This window comes from Octopus bimaculoides, chromosome 16 (assembly GCF_001194135.2).
Source record: "Octopus bimaculoides isolate UCB-OBI-ISO-001 chromosome 16, ASM119413v2, whole genome shotgun sequence".
NCBI lineage: Eukaryota > Metazoa > Mollusca > Cephalopoda > Octopoda > Octopodidae > Octopus > Octopus bimaculoides.
The window spans coordinates 20,814,345-20,834,252 of NC_068996.1; the positions used below are offsets into that span (position 1 = coordinate 20,814,345).

General features: G+C 34.6%; 1 protein-coding gene and 1 long non-coding RNA gene across 2 annotated transcripts in view; one reads left to right on the forward strand and one right to left on the reverse strand.

Moving 5' to 3' along the window:
* LOC128249598 (uncharacterized) overlaps positions 1-2,599 on the forward strand; it is a 48,561-nt gene extending 45,962 nt beyond the window's left edge. Inside the window, exon 2 of the long non-coding RNA XR_008265702.1 lies at positions 1,316-2,599. This is a non-coding gene — a long non-coding RNA (uncharacterized LOC128249598). The remainder of the gene's footprint in view (positions 1-1,315) is intronic.
* A 3,877-nt stretch (positions 2,600-6,476) lies between these two features.
* LOC106872839 (exocyst complex component 8) overlaps positions 6,477-19,908 on the reverse strand; it is a 108,283-nt gene continuing 94,851 nt past the window's right edge. Inside the window, exons 13-16 of the mRNA XM_014919972.2 lie at positions 13,394-13,513; positions 12,731-12,836; positions 11,007-11,197; positions 6,477-9,394 (exon numbers count right to left, since the gene is read on the reverse strand). Of these exons, the coding sequence (XP_014775458.1) occupies positions 9,236-9,394; positions 11,007-11,197; positions 12,731-12,836; positions 13,394-13,513 (576 nt within the window). The 3' untranslated portion in view covers positions 6,477-9,235. The remainder of the gene's footprint in view (positions 9,395-11,006; positions 11,198-12,730; positions 12,837-13,393; positions 13,514-19,908) is intronic.

Here is a 19,908-nt window from a genome sequence, read left to right on the forward strand (position 1 = left end):
GTTAGTAACCATACACATTTGAATTAAACTCTACATACTAAGTTTATATTGATTTAATAAGAATAGATATAATAGCACAATATGACATTTTTACCAATTATATCTACTTGAACTTTATTATACTTAACACTCCAGATAAATATATATCTTTACAACTCCATTATACACAACCTCACTCCCCTTCTAAGGTTTCTACCATTTTTATGCTATGTTGTTTATGTTTAAATTTTATCAGTTAATGTTTTGCAGACGTTTACTCAACATGAAGAAATTGAACACATACTTTATATATCTTTATCTACCTCTGAAGAGATTTGACTTTCAAATAATTTTTGATTTAATTAATTAATTTTCTGAGGATCTGAATTGAAACAGCTGTAAGGGATGCTTATCAATTTTTTAATTAATAAATAATGATTTATTAATTACTTCTCTATTTGCTTATCTTATTATTATAATAAATAAAATATATATAAACCACAGTTTATATAGTTACCTTGCAGTTGAGTATTAAATATAATGTTCAATACTCTTTGTATAGGTAATTAACTAGTACTTTCATAGGATTTTGTTATCCCTGAATGAGGTTTGTAACCTTTAATTGTGCTTATATATATATGTGTGTGTGTGTGCCCCAGCATAGCAACAGTCTAATACCTGAAACATGCAAAAGATAAAAGATATATATATATATATATATATATATATATATATATATATATATATATATACACACACACAATCATCATCATCATTTGACATCCATGTTCCATTTGGCATGGGTTGGACAGTTCGACATGAACAGACAAGACAGAGGTCTGCATTGAGCACTAATGCCTACTTTGGCATAGTTTCTACTGCTGGATTTGCTTTCTAACACCAACCACTTCATGGAATTATATATATATATTGCTATATTTCTCTATGCTATAATATCCTAACATCTAAACTTAGTCATTATCAGTGTTTTTCAATCTCAGTTCATGCTTGTTTCATTAGCATCTATTTTCCTTCTTCTCTTCACATCTCCACCACAAGCAAACCTGATGAGCAGAGTTGTTAGCAATGGCATTTCAACCATGACCACCTTGTCTTTTTAGGGGGTTTCTGTAACTAAATTATCTATTAAAAAGCAGCAGGGTATGAGCCACAAATGGGTACTTCCTCTTTTCTGGCTGGTAGAAAAGAATTGGTTTCCTTTTCATCATCTTTGCTCACCATATTGGTATTTTTGTCTTTATTCTGTATAATGTATACCATCTTTCTCACTTCCATTTCCATTTGTAAATATACTGTTTTATTTTTCATTTCCTAGGGTAAAGCTGTCCATCCTCTATCTTGGGTTTCATAGTCTTGCAAGCTGCATGGTAACCATACTAGTGACTGTGTCATGAAAAAAGTATCCAGTACACATGAATTATATAATCAATTTCCTAGCTTACAGCTGTTTCTGCATCGTGAAAAAGTATCCAGTACACATTGTAAAATAGTTGGCATTAGGGAGGACATCTGGCCATAGAAACCATGCCAAAGTAAACACTGGAGCCCAATGCAGTTCTTGAACTATTGGATCCTGTCAAGCTAGTACAATAATAAATATTAAATGATAATGATGATGATGATGATGATGAGATGTTGATGACAATGATGATGATATTGCATTTCATTTTTCCTGCCAAGGTAAACTTCCATCCTTTCAGGATCAGTAAAGTACCAGTGAAGTATTGGGGTTTATAGTATTGACTAACTCCTTACCTCAAAATTGCTGGCCTGGTGCCTAAATTGGAAACAATTATTACTCGTATTATTTGCTTAGTCTATGAGCATTTCTGGCTTGTGGAATCATGTCAGACATTATTTGGCAAGTGTAGAAGATTGCATCTCTGCTTTCCTTTCGCTAGGATGGGCAATGCTCTTTCCTTGTTGATGGCTGTGGCAATAAAGATTGTTTGGTGGACAAGATAGAATAAAGTGAATACAGACACTTATATTCTCTAGCCAAATTCTCATCTTTAGGTTACACCTTGAGAGCAAAGATGAGAATAGAGTGTCATGTGATCCCTGCTGAAAGGTAGGTAAGAACAATTTACATGAATGAATCTATTCTCAGCATGTCCTTGTAGTCTGGCAAACACAGTTGAGAGAGGACATTTGCTTTCAATAATCACTTACTCCTAGGTCTGTGAGGTTCTGTGATCGTATCTAGACAGCTGTTCTCATATTGGGACATCATGAAATGGTTTTGTAATTTGTTCTTCATTCATTACTCTTACAACAAATGTATTATGATTAGGTGTTTGTGTGGTTGAACAGTATGCTGCTAAATCACTTGATTTCAAGTTCAACTCCACTACATGGCACATTAGGAAAATGTTTTCTACTACAAACTTTATTTGATAATTCATCATTTTTCTCCTTAAGTCTTTTATTTTGGTGAATTGTTGTTTCTATCAACTGGCCACTGTTTGAAATAATAATTGATAGAAAAATTTACACAGTAATTCTGTGACCTGATCACTGACAGTGGAATTGTGTGAAAGACCAAGGTACAGAAATACTGGGACTATCATGAAGAATATAAATAAATGAGAAATAAATATCTCAGTTTCTGTGTTTTTTTAAATGACTCTTCTATGATGTCATTGTTTTAGTTTTAACACATGATCTCAGGTCAAGTCACTTCACAAACAAGTTCAACTCTAAAATGCACACATCGTGTCTTCTATGTATGTTGTGAATATTGTGACTGTATGTAACAGTATCTTTATCTCGTATGTGTGGGTGTGGTATAAATATGTTGTTGAATGTATTTTCATGGAGTCTTGCATTGCCGGATATTTGGTTGTAACTTAAGCAAGTCTGTTGTTGTGGAGCTGTTTTCTTTTTAGAGGTGTGGTGGTTATGCAGAGTTAAGGTTAGTACCTTGAGAATCATGTGAGGATGTGAATGTGGTGATGTCATGTGAATGCATTTTGTGAATGTGTAGAAAGGACATGTAGATTGGGAAAGAGAAAGTGAGAGAACAGTTTCCTGTTATATTCCAGTCAGGATATTGTAAGTTTTGATTTTATTCATTAACTAGGATTGGTGACTTTACAGGCAGTCTACCAACCAATGATTGCTGTTGTTTCTTAAGATGATGTAGAGTATTTTAGTGTATGATAGGGTAGCAGGAAATGGAGCCAAAAGATTTTTGATGTTGATGATACTTAAAATGGTGGAAGTTCTTATGTTGGTGAAGCTATTATATATTCTCTGTGTTGACTTGTTTGGTAGTTGTTTAGCCAGCCCCAGGTCAGCTCTCATTAAACAAATCTAGGATCAAAGGCATCAACTCATGACAATTCCATCATCTTTTTATATATTTTGGATTGTATTAGCCAATATTTCCTTTCTTTAAGAGGGTGGTAGGGTATAATTTGAGGGAAATTTGACTGCTATTTCTAGTAGGTCAGATGAATACACAGAAGCTCCCCTTTTTTTGTATTTCTTTTTACAAGGGGTTAGGGTTAGTGGTGTCAAGGATTAACCTGTCTAGGATGTTAGAATGTGTGTATTGGCGAGCTGGCAGAAACGTTAGCACGCCGGGCAAAATGCTTAGCGGTATTTCGTCTGAGTTCAAATTCCACCGAGGTTGACTTTGCCTTTCATCCTTTCGGGGTCGATAAATTAAGTACCAGTTACACACTGGGGTTGATGTAATCGACTTAATCCCTTTGTCTGTCCTTGTTTGTCCCCTTGTGGGCAATAAAGAAATAAGAATGTATGTATTGGAATATGAAGGGTCTTATAAAGTTACTTTATGAGGGTTTTGACTGGACTTGAGAACTGTTAGGATTTTATCCTGCTTTCAGATTCTAGGAATTTCAGTGTTGGTACAAGTAACAGCAGATGTTAATGAGTACAATGATTCCATCATGTCTAATATATTTTCAGGTGAAAATGTTGCTCTGTGATTCTGTCAGTTACATGATGTGATTTGTACAGCCTTGTAGATTTTTAGATTGTCATACCGTTTTTCTAGGTATCTGATGGAAGAAAACAAGCCTTTAAGCAGTCACTCAATCTATAATAATTAGCAACAAAATCTTAGATTACCATTTAAACCCTTTAGCATTTAAACCAGCCATATTCAGCCAAAAATATTCTACTTGTTTTATATTCAAACTGACCAGATCTGGCCTTTCACATCTTTCCTACAATGCTATTTTAAAAATAAAACAATCACAACTTTGAAATCTCAAAACCACAAGATAAAGCTTGATGAATTCAAAGCAATGTGAATGAGTAAGCGTTACATTTGACAGAATAATCTGAATGTCAAAGGGTTAAACATTAATGAAAATACTTGACAGAAAGATCTAAATATATCAGAAAAGATGACAAGATGGTCATGGCTGATCAAAAGATTTTAGTTTGGCCCAGAGAAACTTGCTTAATGCAGCTAAAGTCAGAAACATGTTGGATGCATTTGTTGTTCAGTTCTATATTTAAGAGATGAGGAATTCTGTACATCATTTACATTCAACGGATGTTTGTCCTCATCTGGTTTGTTGTTAACACAACGTTTAGGCTGATATACCCTCTGATATATAACTATGCCATATGCCCATGGGCATATGGCGTAGTGGTTAAGAGTGCAGGCTACTAACCCCAAGATTCCAAGCAGTGATCTGAACACTAATAATAATAATATCGAAAAATACCTTAGGAATGAGAACCCAGGTTTGAAATTTCCCCAAGAGACCTGAAGAAGGCTGGAGGGTATATCAGCCAAAACATTGTGTTAACAGCAAACAAGATAAGGACAAATATCCATTGAATGTAAATAATGTATATGTTGTTGTTTATGAGGTCAGACATGAGCCATTAGATCTATGGTCAAGTGGGTTCCTGAAATCGGCATCATGTATCTAGGACTATATTATGCAATATGTTCTTCCTTTATAATCCTGAATATGATTTGAGGTATATTTGGTTGCTATTTCTACGAGGTTGTGCACTTACAGAGGTTCTCTAATGATGACAATATAACCCTTCATATGGTAGCAGCACATGCTGTATACATTTTACATGTTATTCAACCTTAGAGTCATGGAATCAGTACCTTTTAAAAAGGTTATCTGTTCAATGAAAGGAACTTTGTCGATCAATTTAATGATGGCAAAAGATTTCTTGCAACAACAGTTTTTTTCTTGGATAAGTATTTTTCTGTTTAACTATATTTTTACTGTAGAGGAAGCATTTTCCAGAGTTTATTATAATTGTGATCATGTTGAGATTTTGAACCACATCCAAAGCAGAACTTTTCTTCATAATCACTAGTTTGAGGTTGCCTAATTAAATTGATGTTATCATAATTAATAGTTACATTTTTGTGCATCTTGCATGCTGTTTAACCAAATCATATGTTTGTACCATCAATATTTTTACTGTGATATTAAATGACTGCAAACAATTTTACCCACATTGTCAACGAATTGATCCTCTTATTACAGTACTACTATCATATTTATTAAAATGCATATTTTTTTTTACGTATGCTAACATAGATTACATATGATAATGTAGATAATATAGCAAAATGAAGATTGTCTATGTTGGTAAAACCAGGCTAGAATACATTTCTCTCATCAGACTTGAACATGAATCAAGTTTTTCAGAATGAATCAAACGATGGTGTTGTTGTTGAGGATAACAAACTACCTCAAGACTGTGAACTTGCTCAGGAATAACCTAAACTATTGTATAGTCTAAGTAGCTCTACAAGAATAAATGAAGGATACCAGTAATGAAATACAGTCCTTGATGTGAATGTATATAAAAGAGGAGTGAAAAAATAACATTTACATGGTAGTGTCACATGCCCTAGATCAGTGGTTCTCAACGGTGGTCCTATAAGATTTTGTTTGCTCAAAATTATGTGGTTATACTTCTACAATACACAAAGTATTTTTTTTTTATACAAATCCTAATAATCCTTTCTACTATAAGCACAAAGCCTGAAATTTGTGGGGAGGGGTTAAGTTGATCACATCAACCCCAAAAGGATGAAAGGTAAAGTTGACATAGGTAGAATTTGAACTCAGAATGTAAAGATGGATGAAATGCCAATAAGCATTTTGTCTGGTGTGCTAATGTCTCTGCCAGCTCACTGCCTCATATAATTCCTAATTATGTTTGATAATAAAAATATATAATAGGATATTTTAAACACTGAATGGCTATGAGATTTCACCTGAGTAAAATAAGAAACAAAGTGGTCCATAGCTAAAAAGTGGTTGAGAACCACTGTTTTAGACGGTTTACATCTTTATATCAACCCAATGTCCAGGTGATCAGGGTTATTTAAGATGGTTACCAATATGTTGATGATGATTGTGAAAGAGGTACGAAATTTCTTTCTACAACAAATGACATCCAACAAACATTTTTTTTTCTCATAATTTTATAGAAACAAAAACAAGACAAAAAAACCCATGAAGAAATGTTTTATTTCTTTTATTTTTAATAACTCTTTGGTGTAGGTTTATCATTTTAATTGCACAGAAAAATCATTGAAAGAGATGAATCAAAGTATTAAAATCTAAATTAACAAATAAGACTAAATTTTTAACATTGAATAACAAAACAGTAGAAATAATTTATCAAAACTTAAAGGTTAATCAATATTTATATACATATCGCAAATATGATGTGTAGAAACATTTACGGACAAAAATTAAATGTGTTCAAATAGTAGATTAACAAAAAAAAAAAAAGTTTTAAAGAATAAATTGTGATTAAATTTACTTTAATTGCATAAAACATTTTCGTTTTTTTTTTTTAGGAATTTTCATTTTCATTAGCAATATTCGTTTTTTAAAAGCAAGATAAATAACAATATTAAATTGATATACATACGTATACTCATAGATATACACATGTATGTATCTATCTATACACTTGTGTGTATATGTACATATATCATCAATTTATGTCTGCTTTATATGCTGATATGGGTTGGACGGGTAGTCACATTTAGAGTTTTCTTATTTGGAGGTGAACAAACCATTGTTCATTTTGGCATGGTATGGTATCTATGGCTGAATGCCATTTCCTATTACCAACCATTTTATGAAGTGTACTAGGTACATTTTATTGTGGCATCATCACTAGAGAGGTTTTTGTTTCCTCAATAAAACAAAACTACAAAGTCCTTCTTACTGTCTCCACTCTTCAATAATGTTTCCACCATTCTGTCAATGTTACACACACACACACTTATGAAGGCATGTAGCCTAGCTGTTAGGTTGTTGCTCTCATAATCACGAGATCATTTCACATTGTTCCAGTCTACTCAACAGACCTGCGTTCTGTTCAGTGGGAAATGTTGGCCTGCCCAACCTATCCAGCAAGGTGGTATCATTCGAAAGCTAAAACAATGTGAAATAATGCTCTGTGACCAGCAGTGTAAAACAACATCCAGTAGTCTGGTTGACACAGCGGGATATGTGTGTGTGTGTGTGTGTGTGTGTGTGTGTGTATGTATATATATATATATATATGGGAGAATTTACGAAAAAAACAACAACAGACGAGGACAGGTGGTGTAAATAACAAAAGGATGTATTAGTTTAACGCTCGGGAATAGAGAAAGTCTTTAACGTTTCGAGCTACGCTCTTCAACAGAAAGAATAAGGAGAAAAACAAGGAGAAAAACACGGAGAAAAAAAAAATTTATATATATATATATAAATATATATATATATATATATATATATATATATATATATATATACACACACACATACAGAGAGAGAGAGAGAGACACACACAGACACATAGAGATAGATAGGTATTTCACTGGTTTTAGTCACTGGACTGTGGCTATGCTGGAGCATTGCCTTCAAGGGTTTTAGCATCTGATAGATACTTAACTAGTCTACTTATGTTATACTGAATATAGTAAAATACTCTTTGTACACCCACTTTCTTACTAATGTTGTTTGTATTTGATTTTCATGTCACAATGCTTTCAGCATGTTCTTGGAAAATGGGTGGAGAAAAACAAAACAAAACCAAAGCAGTGTAACAACCAGTTGTATAGTTATAGGTACAAGGCACCCATGCCATATAATTGACAGGGGCAAGCCACCTATATAGTCGATAGGAATAAACCATTCATTCACTAAAGGAGAATTTGGATATCTATGATTATCCGTATGTTTAAAAAATGTCTAGATGGTATAATATGTTTCTGGAATTTAGATAATTTGCAAGACATTTAACAAAAAGTAAAAGCAGATACAAATTTGATGATATGTAATAAGTTTAGGTCATTGACTTTTATCATTCTGCATTTAGTATCATTTTATTGGCAGCTGGCAATAAAACTGTTTCATGATTTTCTGGAGCTCTGCCTGTGACCAACTTACTTTGGTATATGCTTGAAAATATCTTGCATTGTTGTACATTTTTTTATTGCTGTAATACACACACACACATGCAAATGGACATACAAATGTGTGTGTGTGTGTGTGTGTGTGTGTGTGTGTGCATGCTTAAATGTGTTGTGTTTGTTCACCACCACTTGACAACCAGCATTGGTTTGTTTACATCCATACACATTAGCTGTTCAGCAAAAGAAACCACTGGAGCAGGTACCAAACTTAAAAAATAATATAAAATTAAACTAAGTACTGGGATATTCTCTATTACACTAACTTATCAGTAAATCTACTCTGTGCGCATGCTTCATTATAACAGAATGTAGCCCCCGTCTATTTTCTTCTGCTGATGCCTATGACTAAGGTTTATAATTACAATGGGGATGGAGGTTGGAGTCCCTATACACAGTTTCCTTGTTAGGATTTCTGTGAGTGTAGAATTTGCTTGCCTTGAATTGTAGAGTGACATCCATACAATCGGTGGTAATGGTTCACTTGGGGCCAAATTTCTCTGGAAATGTTTATAACTTACACTTGGCATAGTCATTCAAAAGGCTTGAGAATGCAAAGCCATATATATATATACATAAACCATATGTGCATGTATGCACACACACACAGATATGCATATATATATATATATATATATATATATATATATATATATATATATATATATATGCATGTATATATATATATATATACATACATATGCATGTATCATCTTTGTTTTCAATATATTCAAGCAATCTATTAAATTAAAAAGAAAATAACTATATACACATGGACATTTTTTTTTTCTTCTTTCAGCTAAGACTTTTAGCAAGTGTTTTCAAGCGTCTAAATTCGTTGTTGACAGAAATCAGCTCTTTGGGAAACACAATATTTTTATCTCGGTAGAATGTCTCAGCGATTCCAAGAAACTCTTCCAGGATGAACTGTGCATTCTTCATTATGAAAGTTTGCTGAAATATGATGGCATTAAATTAGTAAATTAGTGATCAGAAATATTAAATAAATCAATACTGAATACATATGATAAAACACTCATTAGAGTTTTCATTAAAAATGACTTTTTAACCATTTGGCAAAATAACTGTTACCTTATTTTTTTTTATTGCTCACAAGGGGCTAAACATAGAGGGGACAAACAAGGACAGACAAAGGGATTAAGTCGATTACATCAACCCCAGTGTGTAACTGGTACTTAATTTATCAATCCCGAAAGGATGAAAGGCAAAGTCGACCTCGGCGGAATTTGAACTCAGAGTGGCAGAAGACGAAATACCGCTTAGTATTTCGCCCGGCGTGCTAACGTTTCAGCCAGCTTGCCGCCTTAAATAACTTGGCAAAATAACTGTTACCATCATCATCACCATCATGATTTAATGTCCATTTTCCATGCCGGCTGGGTTGGACAGTTTGACTGAAAACTGGTAAGCTGGGGAGCTGCACCAGGTTCCAATCTGACTTGGCATGGTTTCTATGGCTGGATGCCCTACCTAATGCTAACCACTTAACAGAGTGAAGTGCATGCTTTTTATGTGCCACTGATTTGACATGGGTGCCATTGATTTGACACTGACATCAACCTCAGCTACTGTCACTTGGCTTGACAGGTCTACATAAACACGGTATACTGCCGAAGGTCTTGGCCACCTGTCACTGCTTCTATGAGGCCCAACACTTAAATGGTGTTTTCTATGTGCCACCAGCATGGGTTCCAGTTAGATGGCACTGGCATCAGCCATAACTATGATTTAAGATAAAGCTAAATTGTTTTTATTGAATATCACATCTGCCGGTGGCATGTAAAAGCACCCACTACACTCTCGGAGTGGTTGGCGTTAGGAAGGGCATCCAGCTGTAGAAACTCTGCCAAATCACATTGGAGCCTGGTGTAGCCTTCTGGTTTCACCAGTCCTCAGTCAAATCGTCCAACCCATGCTAGCATGGAAAGCAGACGTTAAACGATGATGATGGTACTTAATTTATTTGTGTGCAAATTTTGTCTTTCTTTGCAAAGTATATGTGCATCTATGTGAATAAACTTTGCTCAAATTTCTTAAATTAAAAAAACTTCTGATTTCATTTTGAAAACCATGTGTGTGACAATTTTTTCTTAGTGTGCAGGAAGAACATTGATAAAGTTGTCACCTTTCCTTCTGACTAAAACCTTTAAATGTTTTCTAGGTCTATTCTAAGACTTTTCAATCCTAGGCTTAGGTTCTATGGTTGAAGTTTCTTTTCTAAGTGACAGAAGTACAGCACAACTTCTAATGCAGGAAGAAGACAAAGATTATCACAAAAAAAAAAAGGCAATATTTGAAATTAACTGAATAAAAGGAGTAGTGCTGCAAAACCACAAGAAGAAACAGAAACAGAGCAGTAAATAACAAAATAAAAAACAAAACAAAGAAGACAAATTGAAACACAAGAAAATAGAGCAAAGCTTGAAGCTGAAATAGTCAGAATTACTGAAAGATGATAGAAATGAACCTTATCACTTTCAGAGGTACAATATCTCTCAGAAAAAGGAAGAAACAGTTTTACATGACAACAAATAATAGTACTTACATCTTTGGCAAATTTTGCTCGTTTCAAGGAATTTTGAATGTGTAAAATATGAGCCTTGAAAATATCTGCAATAGCATTGTTGATAAAAACTCCAAGATCTGGAGTATACATCTTCAAAGTATCATCAACAAAAATAAGAGTTGTTTTTGTAAACTGAACTGTATTTATCGTCAAATTTACGAAGCAGTCATCTGAAATACAACAGGAATTAATGAGTGAGTGTAGAGAAGAATAATTTTTAATGTAAAAGTGTCCAAACAAAAATGATTAAGAAGTTCATCATGCTGCTCACAGTCAGATCATAAAGCATGGCCTAGACACTGCAAGCTTCCCCTCTCAGCTCAAGCCAACAGGGCTGGGCAGAGGAGAGGCTAAAAGGACAGATGGCATGACAATTTTCCCATTCCATGGAGGTAGACCACTCTTCAGAGATGTCACTTGTGGTAACACATTCTCCAGCAACAACCTGGTGTGTTTGACTGCCAGCCCAGACTTTGGGAAGGGTAAATTTTCAAAGTATCAGCTGCTCTCTGACAGATCTGTGGTCAAGCCTATGGCAGAGGAGACCTCTGATGTTCTTTGTCACCTGCATATTTGTCAGTGTATATTACTGAAGCTGCAAATATCAATTAGAATGCTGAAAAAAACTGGTATTTTTTTAACAAATTCCTTTGCAATATTTGTTCTATTCCAAGTTAATGACACACCCTTCTGTTATCAAAAATACAGCAGACCCTTAATTAGTCTATTAGAAATCTACAACTATTGTTCAGAAACTGAGATATAGAAAATATATATAGAAAACACATAAAAATCTCATATTTAAGGAATTGAATTGAATAAAACTGTTCTTCAAATGAATACTTAAATATACAAAGAGATGTATGTAATTGACACATCTAGCAGCAAACATTTATACAAGTGACACATCTAAAAGTGTGGATGAATGGGTTACCTCAAAAGATTATGCAGGATACATCCAAGCAAGTTGTTAAATATTCTTTTATTCTTTTACTTTGACTGAAACAAGTAAACAAGTGCTGGAGCACTGCCTTGGAGGGTTACACACATACATGATGGGCTTCTTTCAGTTTCTGTCTTACAAATCCACTCACAAGGCTTTGGTTGATTTGAGGCTATAGTAGAAGACACTTGACCAAGGTGCCATGCAGTGAGACCAAACCTGGAACCATGTGGTTGAGAAACAAGCTTCTTACCACACAGCCATGCCTTATTTAAAAGTATATTTTTAAGAGTCCCATAGTAATTCTAAAGACTGGAGTTTATCACTAATTTCATGTTGATGAGAAATGAATATCACCCTGTATAGGATGACACTTATCTCATGGAACATTCCTAAAATATCTATTGTCCATTTGCAATAGCTTGAGGAAATGAGGTATTTGGAGCTAAAGACCATGTCCAAATACAGAACGAAATGTAGAGACATGAGTTGAAATTCCATACTATTAGAAGCTGGTCACATTTTTCATGATTTCTTTGACATCTTTGAATTCCAGTTTCATGCATGATACCTTTAATTATATTCTTAACAAATATTCAAACTGTCACACTGTACCCCAGTTCATAACAGAGTTAGGTAGTGGCATGGTATAAGATACATCTGTGGGTCACATTTTGTTGCTTGATCAGAGCTGACCTGTGACCACACAACAACAACAACAACAGTGACCAAAAATATGCATTAAAAAATACATATTTACCATAAACACATGTAGACATCTGACTGAAACCAAGAAGCTGCATGTCTTCTATAAATCTGTCACAAGCAGTTTTACTGAGATGGTTCATTGGTCGCCACAAGTCATCCTTTATTAAAACACCAAAAAAAAAAGAGAGAGAATATAAATAAAAATCTAAAACAGTGGTTTTTAAAAAAAAATATCAAAGTAAACATTATACCGTGTTATCATGAAATATATAATAGTTAAAATAACTTATACACACACACCAGGTAAGTAACAGTATATATACCAGGTAATTGACAATATATATACCAAGTAATTAGCAGTGTATATAGTAGGTAATTAATAGTATATATACCAAGTACTTAATAATATATATAGCAGGTAATTAAGAGCATATACCAGATAATTAAGAGTATATATAGCAGGTAATTAGCAGTATATATAGCAGGTAATAAACAGTATATATATATATATATATATATATATAGCAAGTAATTAACAACATATACACCTTGTAATTAACAAGATATATACCAGGTAAGTAACATTAATATAAATTAGGTCAATTAGTATATATATATTGTAATAGACAGAGGATATGCTCTTAGATAAACTCACAAATTACATGGTGAATCAATCAATATTAAAAAAAAATTAAGAACATTAATAATATCTTACAGCAGCTCTGTACTTGACACCCTCAATAATATGATCTTTTGTCTCTTGTATAACTCGTTTGATATCATCATTGATAAATAAGTCCAATGTGAAGCTAAGATCAAGGCCAATGGAATGAAGCTAAAAAAAAAACAAAAAAAAAACACACCAAAAGTTTTAAATTGTTTGTGATAACAGATATTGATAGGGAGATAAGGATAATGATTAACCGAGGTGATGATAATATATCTCATTCAAGTTCTACATTATTGAAACTTTTTATTTCTCTGATTGTAAAAATAAGTAAGTACTAATATAAAATTGTGTATAAAACTAACATATAGGCGTAGGAGTGGCTGTGTGGTAAGTAGCTTGCTTACCAACCACATGGTTCCAGGTTCAGTCCCACTGCGTGGCACCTTGGGCAAGTGTCTTCTACTATAGCCTCGGGCTGACCAAAGCCTTGTGAGTGGATTTGGTAGACGGAAACTGAAAGAAGCCCGTCGTATATATGTATGTATATATATATATATGTGTGTGTTTGTGTGTCTGTGTTTGTCCCCCCACCATCGCTTGACAACCGATGCTGATGTGTTTACGTCCCCGTAAGTTAGCGGTTCGGCAAAAGAGACCGATAGAATAAGTACTAGGCTTCCAAAGAATAAGTCCTGGGGTCGATTTGCTTGACTAAAGGCGGTGCTCCAGCATGGCCACAGTCAAAAGACTGAAACAAGTAAATGAGTAAAGAGTATATGTAACATTCAACAGTTCAGTCCACCCGTCTATAACGAAGAACCACAGGGTGGTATAATTTGTTACATTATACAAACTATAAAATTGATGAGTGTTATACTACAATGGAGTAAAATCCAACAGTAAGTAGGGTACATTTCTCTTGTTCAGGAGGAAGAGGGAGGATGGTAAACATTTCCATAAAACAATTACAGTTGTTAGAGAAACCAATGTCATATGGGGATGTGTCAAGTTTATTGTATTGCTCAACATTTTAAGGCACAAACTGATTACAAAACAAACAAAAAAAAAAATTTCTAGTTTAAAAGAAAAATTTATTTGTAGAGGATTTGGAATGAAGTTTAAGTTACTAATTAGGAATGAAGTTTAAGTTACTAATTGTGCCTTAAAATTTAACACACTCACCAGTAAAATTTCCACTTATTTTTCTTATTACTTTCCTAAAATTTTCAAGACTATTGATAAGGTTGCAAGACACAATGAAAATTTTAGGACAGTAAAAATAAAAATAAGTGGAAATTTTACCAGTGAGTGTGTTAAATTTTAAGGCACAATAAGAAAATGACTCTCCCCAGACACAACAGATTAAGTTACTAATTTTTAATAAAACTTGTATCTGTGTACAACAAGAATAATTGACAAGAACTGATTTGAATATACTAGACATGATTAATAGTGAATTATTAATCATGCCTTCAGTAATACTAGATACAATGAAGACCAGTTAGAGACAGCAAAAAGCAATAATCTTACGAGTGAGGCATAACTTTTAGCATTCAGATTACTCTGTCAAATGTAATTCTTATTTATTCACAGTTTTGAATTAATCATGCATTGCAAGGTAGGTATGAGAGGCCAGATCTAGCTGGTTTGAACGTAAAAGAGAATATTTGAGACACATATGGCTGGTTTAAATGCTAAGGGGTCAAGTTACAAATTAGTGCTTGAATTGTGGTTGGGGATTTCATCAGTAAACTTGCTATTCTTTTCTGCAATAGACCCCTACTCCTCTTCCTTGCTGCTGCCACCGTTGTCACCATCATTACTATCTAACGTCTGTTTTCTGTGCTGGCATGGGTTGGATGGTTTGACAAGGAGAGAAGGAACAGTGATGGATTCCTAGTTGAATGTTTGCATGATGTAATATTGATAACAGAATTTATATATGTTAGGGAGTGATTAATGGAAATGATGCTGTAATTGTCATCATCACCACCACATTCCTAATAAACATAAAGTCTTAAACTGTCCATTAATTTACCATCAGGAGACTGACCCTCTCATTTTGTTTAGATTATAGCAGAAAAATAAATATATACTTTATTTTTAAATAATTACACATGGTTGAATAAGTTAGTAACCTTTTATAATAAAAGGAATATATTCATTCAAATACATCAAACACAATTCGAAAGAGTAAGAGAAAGTTGTAGCGAAAGAGTCAGCAGAAGTTCACCATTACCTTCTGCCGGAGCCACATGGAGCTTAGGTGCTTTGCTCATGAACACAAACACCACCCAGTCTGAGATTTGAACCCGTAATCCCTTGACAACAAGTCTTTTTAGCAAGACAACAATAGGCAAGTGTTAATAATTATAAGAAAAGCAACAATCACTTTCAAATTAGGCAGAGGGCCAGCACTTTTGAGCAGAGAGTATTAATTGATACCACTGACTCCAGTATTTGACTGCTATTTATTTTACTGAGACTGGAAGGATAAAAGGCAAAACTGACTTCAGTGGATTTTGACCTCAGAATGCAAAACCCCAGAAAAAGTATTGTTAGCCCCTTTGATATTGACTCACCCTGCACCACCCATTATTCTAATGATACAAACTTTCTGTTTTAAAGTGAATAAAATTAAATCTTGCATCAGAAATTTCATATTAATTTATCTTCCAATCTTTGGCTTAATACTGATGAAGATATTTTACTAGAGTCTTCATTATTATGAGAATTAATTGAAACAAAGGCAGTGTAATTCAACAGAAACCTAATAACAAAAGTGTTAAGCATTTTGTCTGACCCTCTAATGATTCTACCAATTATTTACATTATTTACATTTGACGGATATTTGCCCTCATCTTGTTTGTTGTTAACACGTTTCAGCTGATACACCCTCCAGCCTTTATCAGGTGTCTTGGGGAAATTTCGAAACTGGGTTCTCATTCCTAAGGTATTTTTCGATGTTATTATTATTATCATTATTATTATTATTATTATCCAGGTCAATGCCTGGAATTGAACTTGGAATCTTGGGGTTAGTAGCCCATGCTCTTAACCACTATGCTATATGCCCATGGGCCCACAGGCAATTGGCGTAGTGGTTAAGAGTGCGGGCTACTAACCCCAAGATTCTGAGTTCGATTCCAGGCAGTGACCTGAATAATAATAATAATTGTAATAATAATAACAACAACAACATCGAAAAATACCTTTGGAATGAGAACCTAGGTTCGAATTTTCCCCAAGACACCTGAACAAGGCTGGAGGGTATATCAGCCAATATGTTGTGTTAACAACAAACAAGATGAGGACAAATATCTGTCAATTGTAAATAATGTAAATAATGTACATAATTCCTCATCTCTTAAATATAGAACTGGATTCTACCACTCCACTGCCTGAAAACACCATGAGAGAATGCTGATTTGTTTGTTCCTTCTCGAGCCATGATTGGCTCATAAGGGCTAGTTTCCCAGTTTTGTTGCCATATAGGTTCCCCACCTGGACGGGATGCCGGTCCATCACAGGTGAGCTGCTAGGTGCAGGAAGAAAGAGTAAGAGAAAGTTGTGGCAAAAGAGTCAGCAGAAGCTCCCCATTACCTTCTGCCAGAGCCATGTGAAGCTTAGATGTTTTGCTCATAAACACACACCGCCCAGTCTGAGATTCGAACCCGCTGCTCTAACCACTAGGCCATGTACCTCTAAGAACGCTGATTTACTGCTATGAAATATTCCAGTAACAACAAATAAAATTTGACCAATTGGCATAGAATCACTTAGTGTTATTTCCTCTTTCTGTATCACAACTAAAATGGCTTCTACTTCTTGGAGTTAGCTGAGTTCATAACTCCACTCAGGCATTACTTACCCACTTCCCTCCGCTCCTTTCAATACCCTTGTTGTGTCCAACACCAGCCTGAACTTCACATTAACTCCTAATCCTAATCCATTTTATCTAGAATATTGACCCCATAAAACTCTACTCATTGTTTTTCCTGTAGGTGTTAATTTGCAGTCCCACCTTAAGAAAACATTAATGGTTTCAATCTCACTAGTCTCAAGGGGATATTGGAAATGATGGGTACCACCCCATCCTCTGGCTCCAGCAAGTAAAGACAGAAAAAGCATCAAATAAGAAAAAAAATTTACAAAAATGTTGAAGAATAATTCAATAATTATTGTACAAAAGTATTGGTTATTACCTCATATAACACACACACATATTATAGAATGTGTGTTGATTACAACTTTAAGATACACCCGATGGCTTATTCAATACATGACTGTTTGAATAAGCTTCATATACAAAACTTGGCAGTTCCAGTTAACACAACCTTTACAATAAATCTGACTCTACTTTCAGTATTGAGTCTCCTCCATCATCAGTAAATGTTTTGTGGTTATTCTTAAACTTGCATTAAAACAATCTTATTTTAACACACATGCGTGCACACGTGCACACACGCTCACACACACACACACGTACACACACACTCACTAACTAACTCAGTTTTGTTGAGGTGAGCAAATCTTCTTGAGGACTGCAGATTGCCAGTCATCCAGATCCTTTTTCATCTTCTCCATGAGGTTCAAGGTCCTGAGATCAAACTTTATGACTTTGCTCCTCATCTTCTTGGATCTTCCTCTTCTGCAAGCTCCATCCACATTAAGTGATTGGCACTTCTTTATACAACTGACCTCATCCATACTCATCACATGTCCATAATAGAAAAAATCTTCTTTCTTGCACATTACATCTGATTTCTCTAATGCCTAGTTTTTCACTCAGCACATTTATACTATGTCACTGGTACACAGATATTGTACATCAAATGGAGAAAGCTCGCTTCATTTCTTTCCAGTCTTCTCATATCCTCGACATTCAAGGCCTGTTTCTCACAACCATGCAACATAACCATTCTAACACCATCAATTAACAGTCATTTTTCCATACTGGCAATCCAAACTCTAATCTGTTTTAGCATGGTTTCTATGCCTGGATGTCTTTCTTAACACCAGCCACTTTACAGAGTGTACTGGATGTTTTTCATGTGTCACCAGGATTCGCAGAGGCACCAAGTAACTCACAAGACAAAGACCTCTCGACTAAGAGGGAGAGAAGTACTGAGGGTGGGGATCTTTGTGCCAGGTGATAAGAGGTTATAAGAATAACCACTGATCAATAACACACACACAACTATATACAGATGAAATTATAGTCAACTGTTTATATGAGTGATATATTTGTTTATTTTAATTCTTTTTACTTATCTTTCTATCAGATCTTCACTCTACATTTTAAATGCCATACTCTTTAAAATATATTAGTGATAACTGAAATACAAGTTTCATATGGTATCAAGATGCATATTTCAATACCCACCCTTCTTAGCCATCAAGGGCCATGCATTTCTTGATAATCTCCCTTGCATTTATTAAATAATTTAGGTTACTTAATATACCATTATCTCTCTTCCTTACCCCTTTCTTACACCCTATATAAACATCCTCCATGTGCCCGTGCTTTCTGTTGATACTAAAATTAGCCAATTTAGTTTTATGGGTATTCTGGTTAAACCCCACAAAAAGTGTGAAGCGAGTGTTTCCTAATGCAGAGAAAAGACAAGAATCTTATCACAATAATATATTACTGTCCTGTAATAAAAATGCAATAACTACTCTAAAAATAAAGCTGATGCAGCAGTAATGGTATTGCCACACACACACATATAAATATACACATTCACTAAATCCATTCTCTCAGCAAAACCACGTATACAATATGACAATTATCCTAGCAAACATCAACACCTGTCATGTTGGGACTGTAGAACGTTGGGCTTGTGTCAGGTGTATACAACAACCAACTGTCATTTAGCAACTCACCACCACCACCACCACTGTCACCGCTGCCGCCACCAGCAGCACTAGCACCAGCACCACCACTGCTACTGCATGATATTTGCAGATGTTCTCAATCCCAAATGCCTACATGACAAAGATTAAAATCCTAGATAAAGTGGCTTTACTTGTGTGAGAGAAACTTGTGTACTCAGTGCTAACAATGATATAGTTCAGAATTTGATAAATTAACAGAGAAGCAGAACTTCATGTGTGATAGGTGTAAAGGAGTTGTAAGCAGTATGAATAGCTATGAAAAGTTCAAGAGCTGCTTAGACAGACCCTTAAGTGTAATTGTTAGTTAGCCTATGTTATCTCTGGGATCTGATTATAACTGCATGTAGTGTTGTATGAAGTGAAAGTAGAGCTGTAAGATAAAGATGTTTAGGGGCTGTGACCTTTACTATTTTACTATTTTACTATTTTACTTGTTTCAGTCTTTTGACTGTGGCCATGCTGGAGCACCGCCTTTAGTCGAGCAAATCGACCCCAGGACTTATTCTTTGGAAGCCTAGTACTTATTCTATTGGTCTCTTTTGCCGAACCGCTAAGTTAGGGGTACATAAACACACCAGCATCGGTTGCCAAGCGATGTTGGGGGGACAAACACAGACATATATATATATACATATACATATATACGACGGGCTTCTTT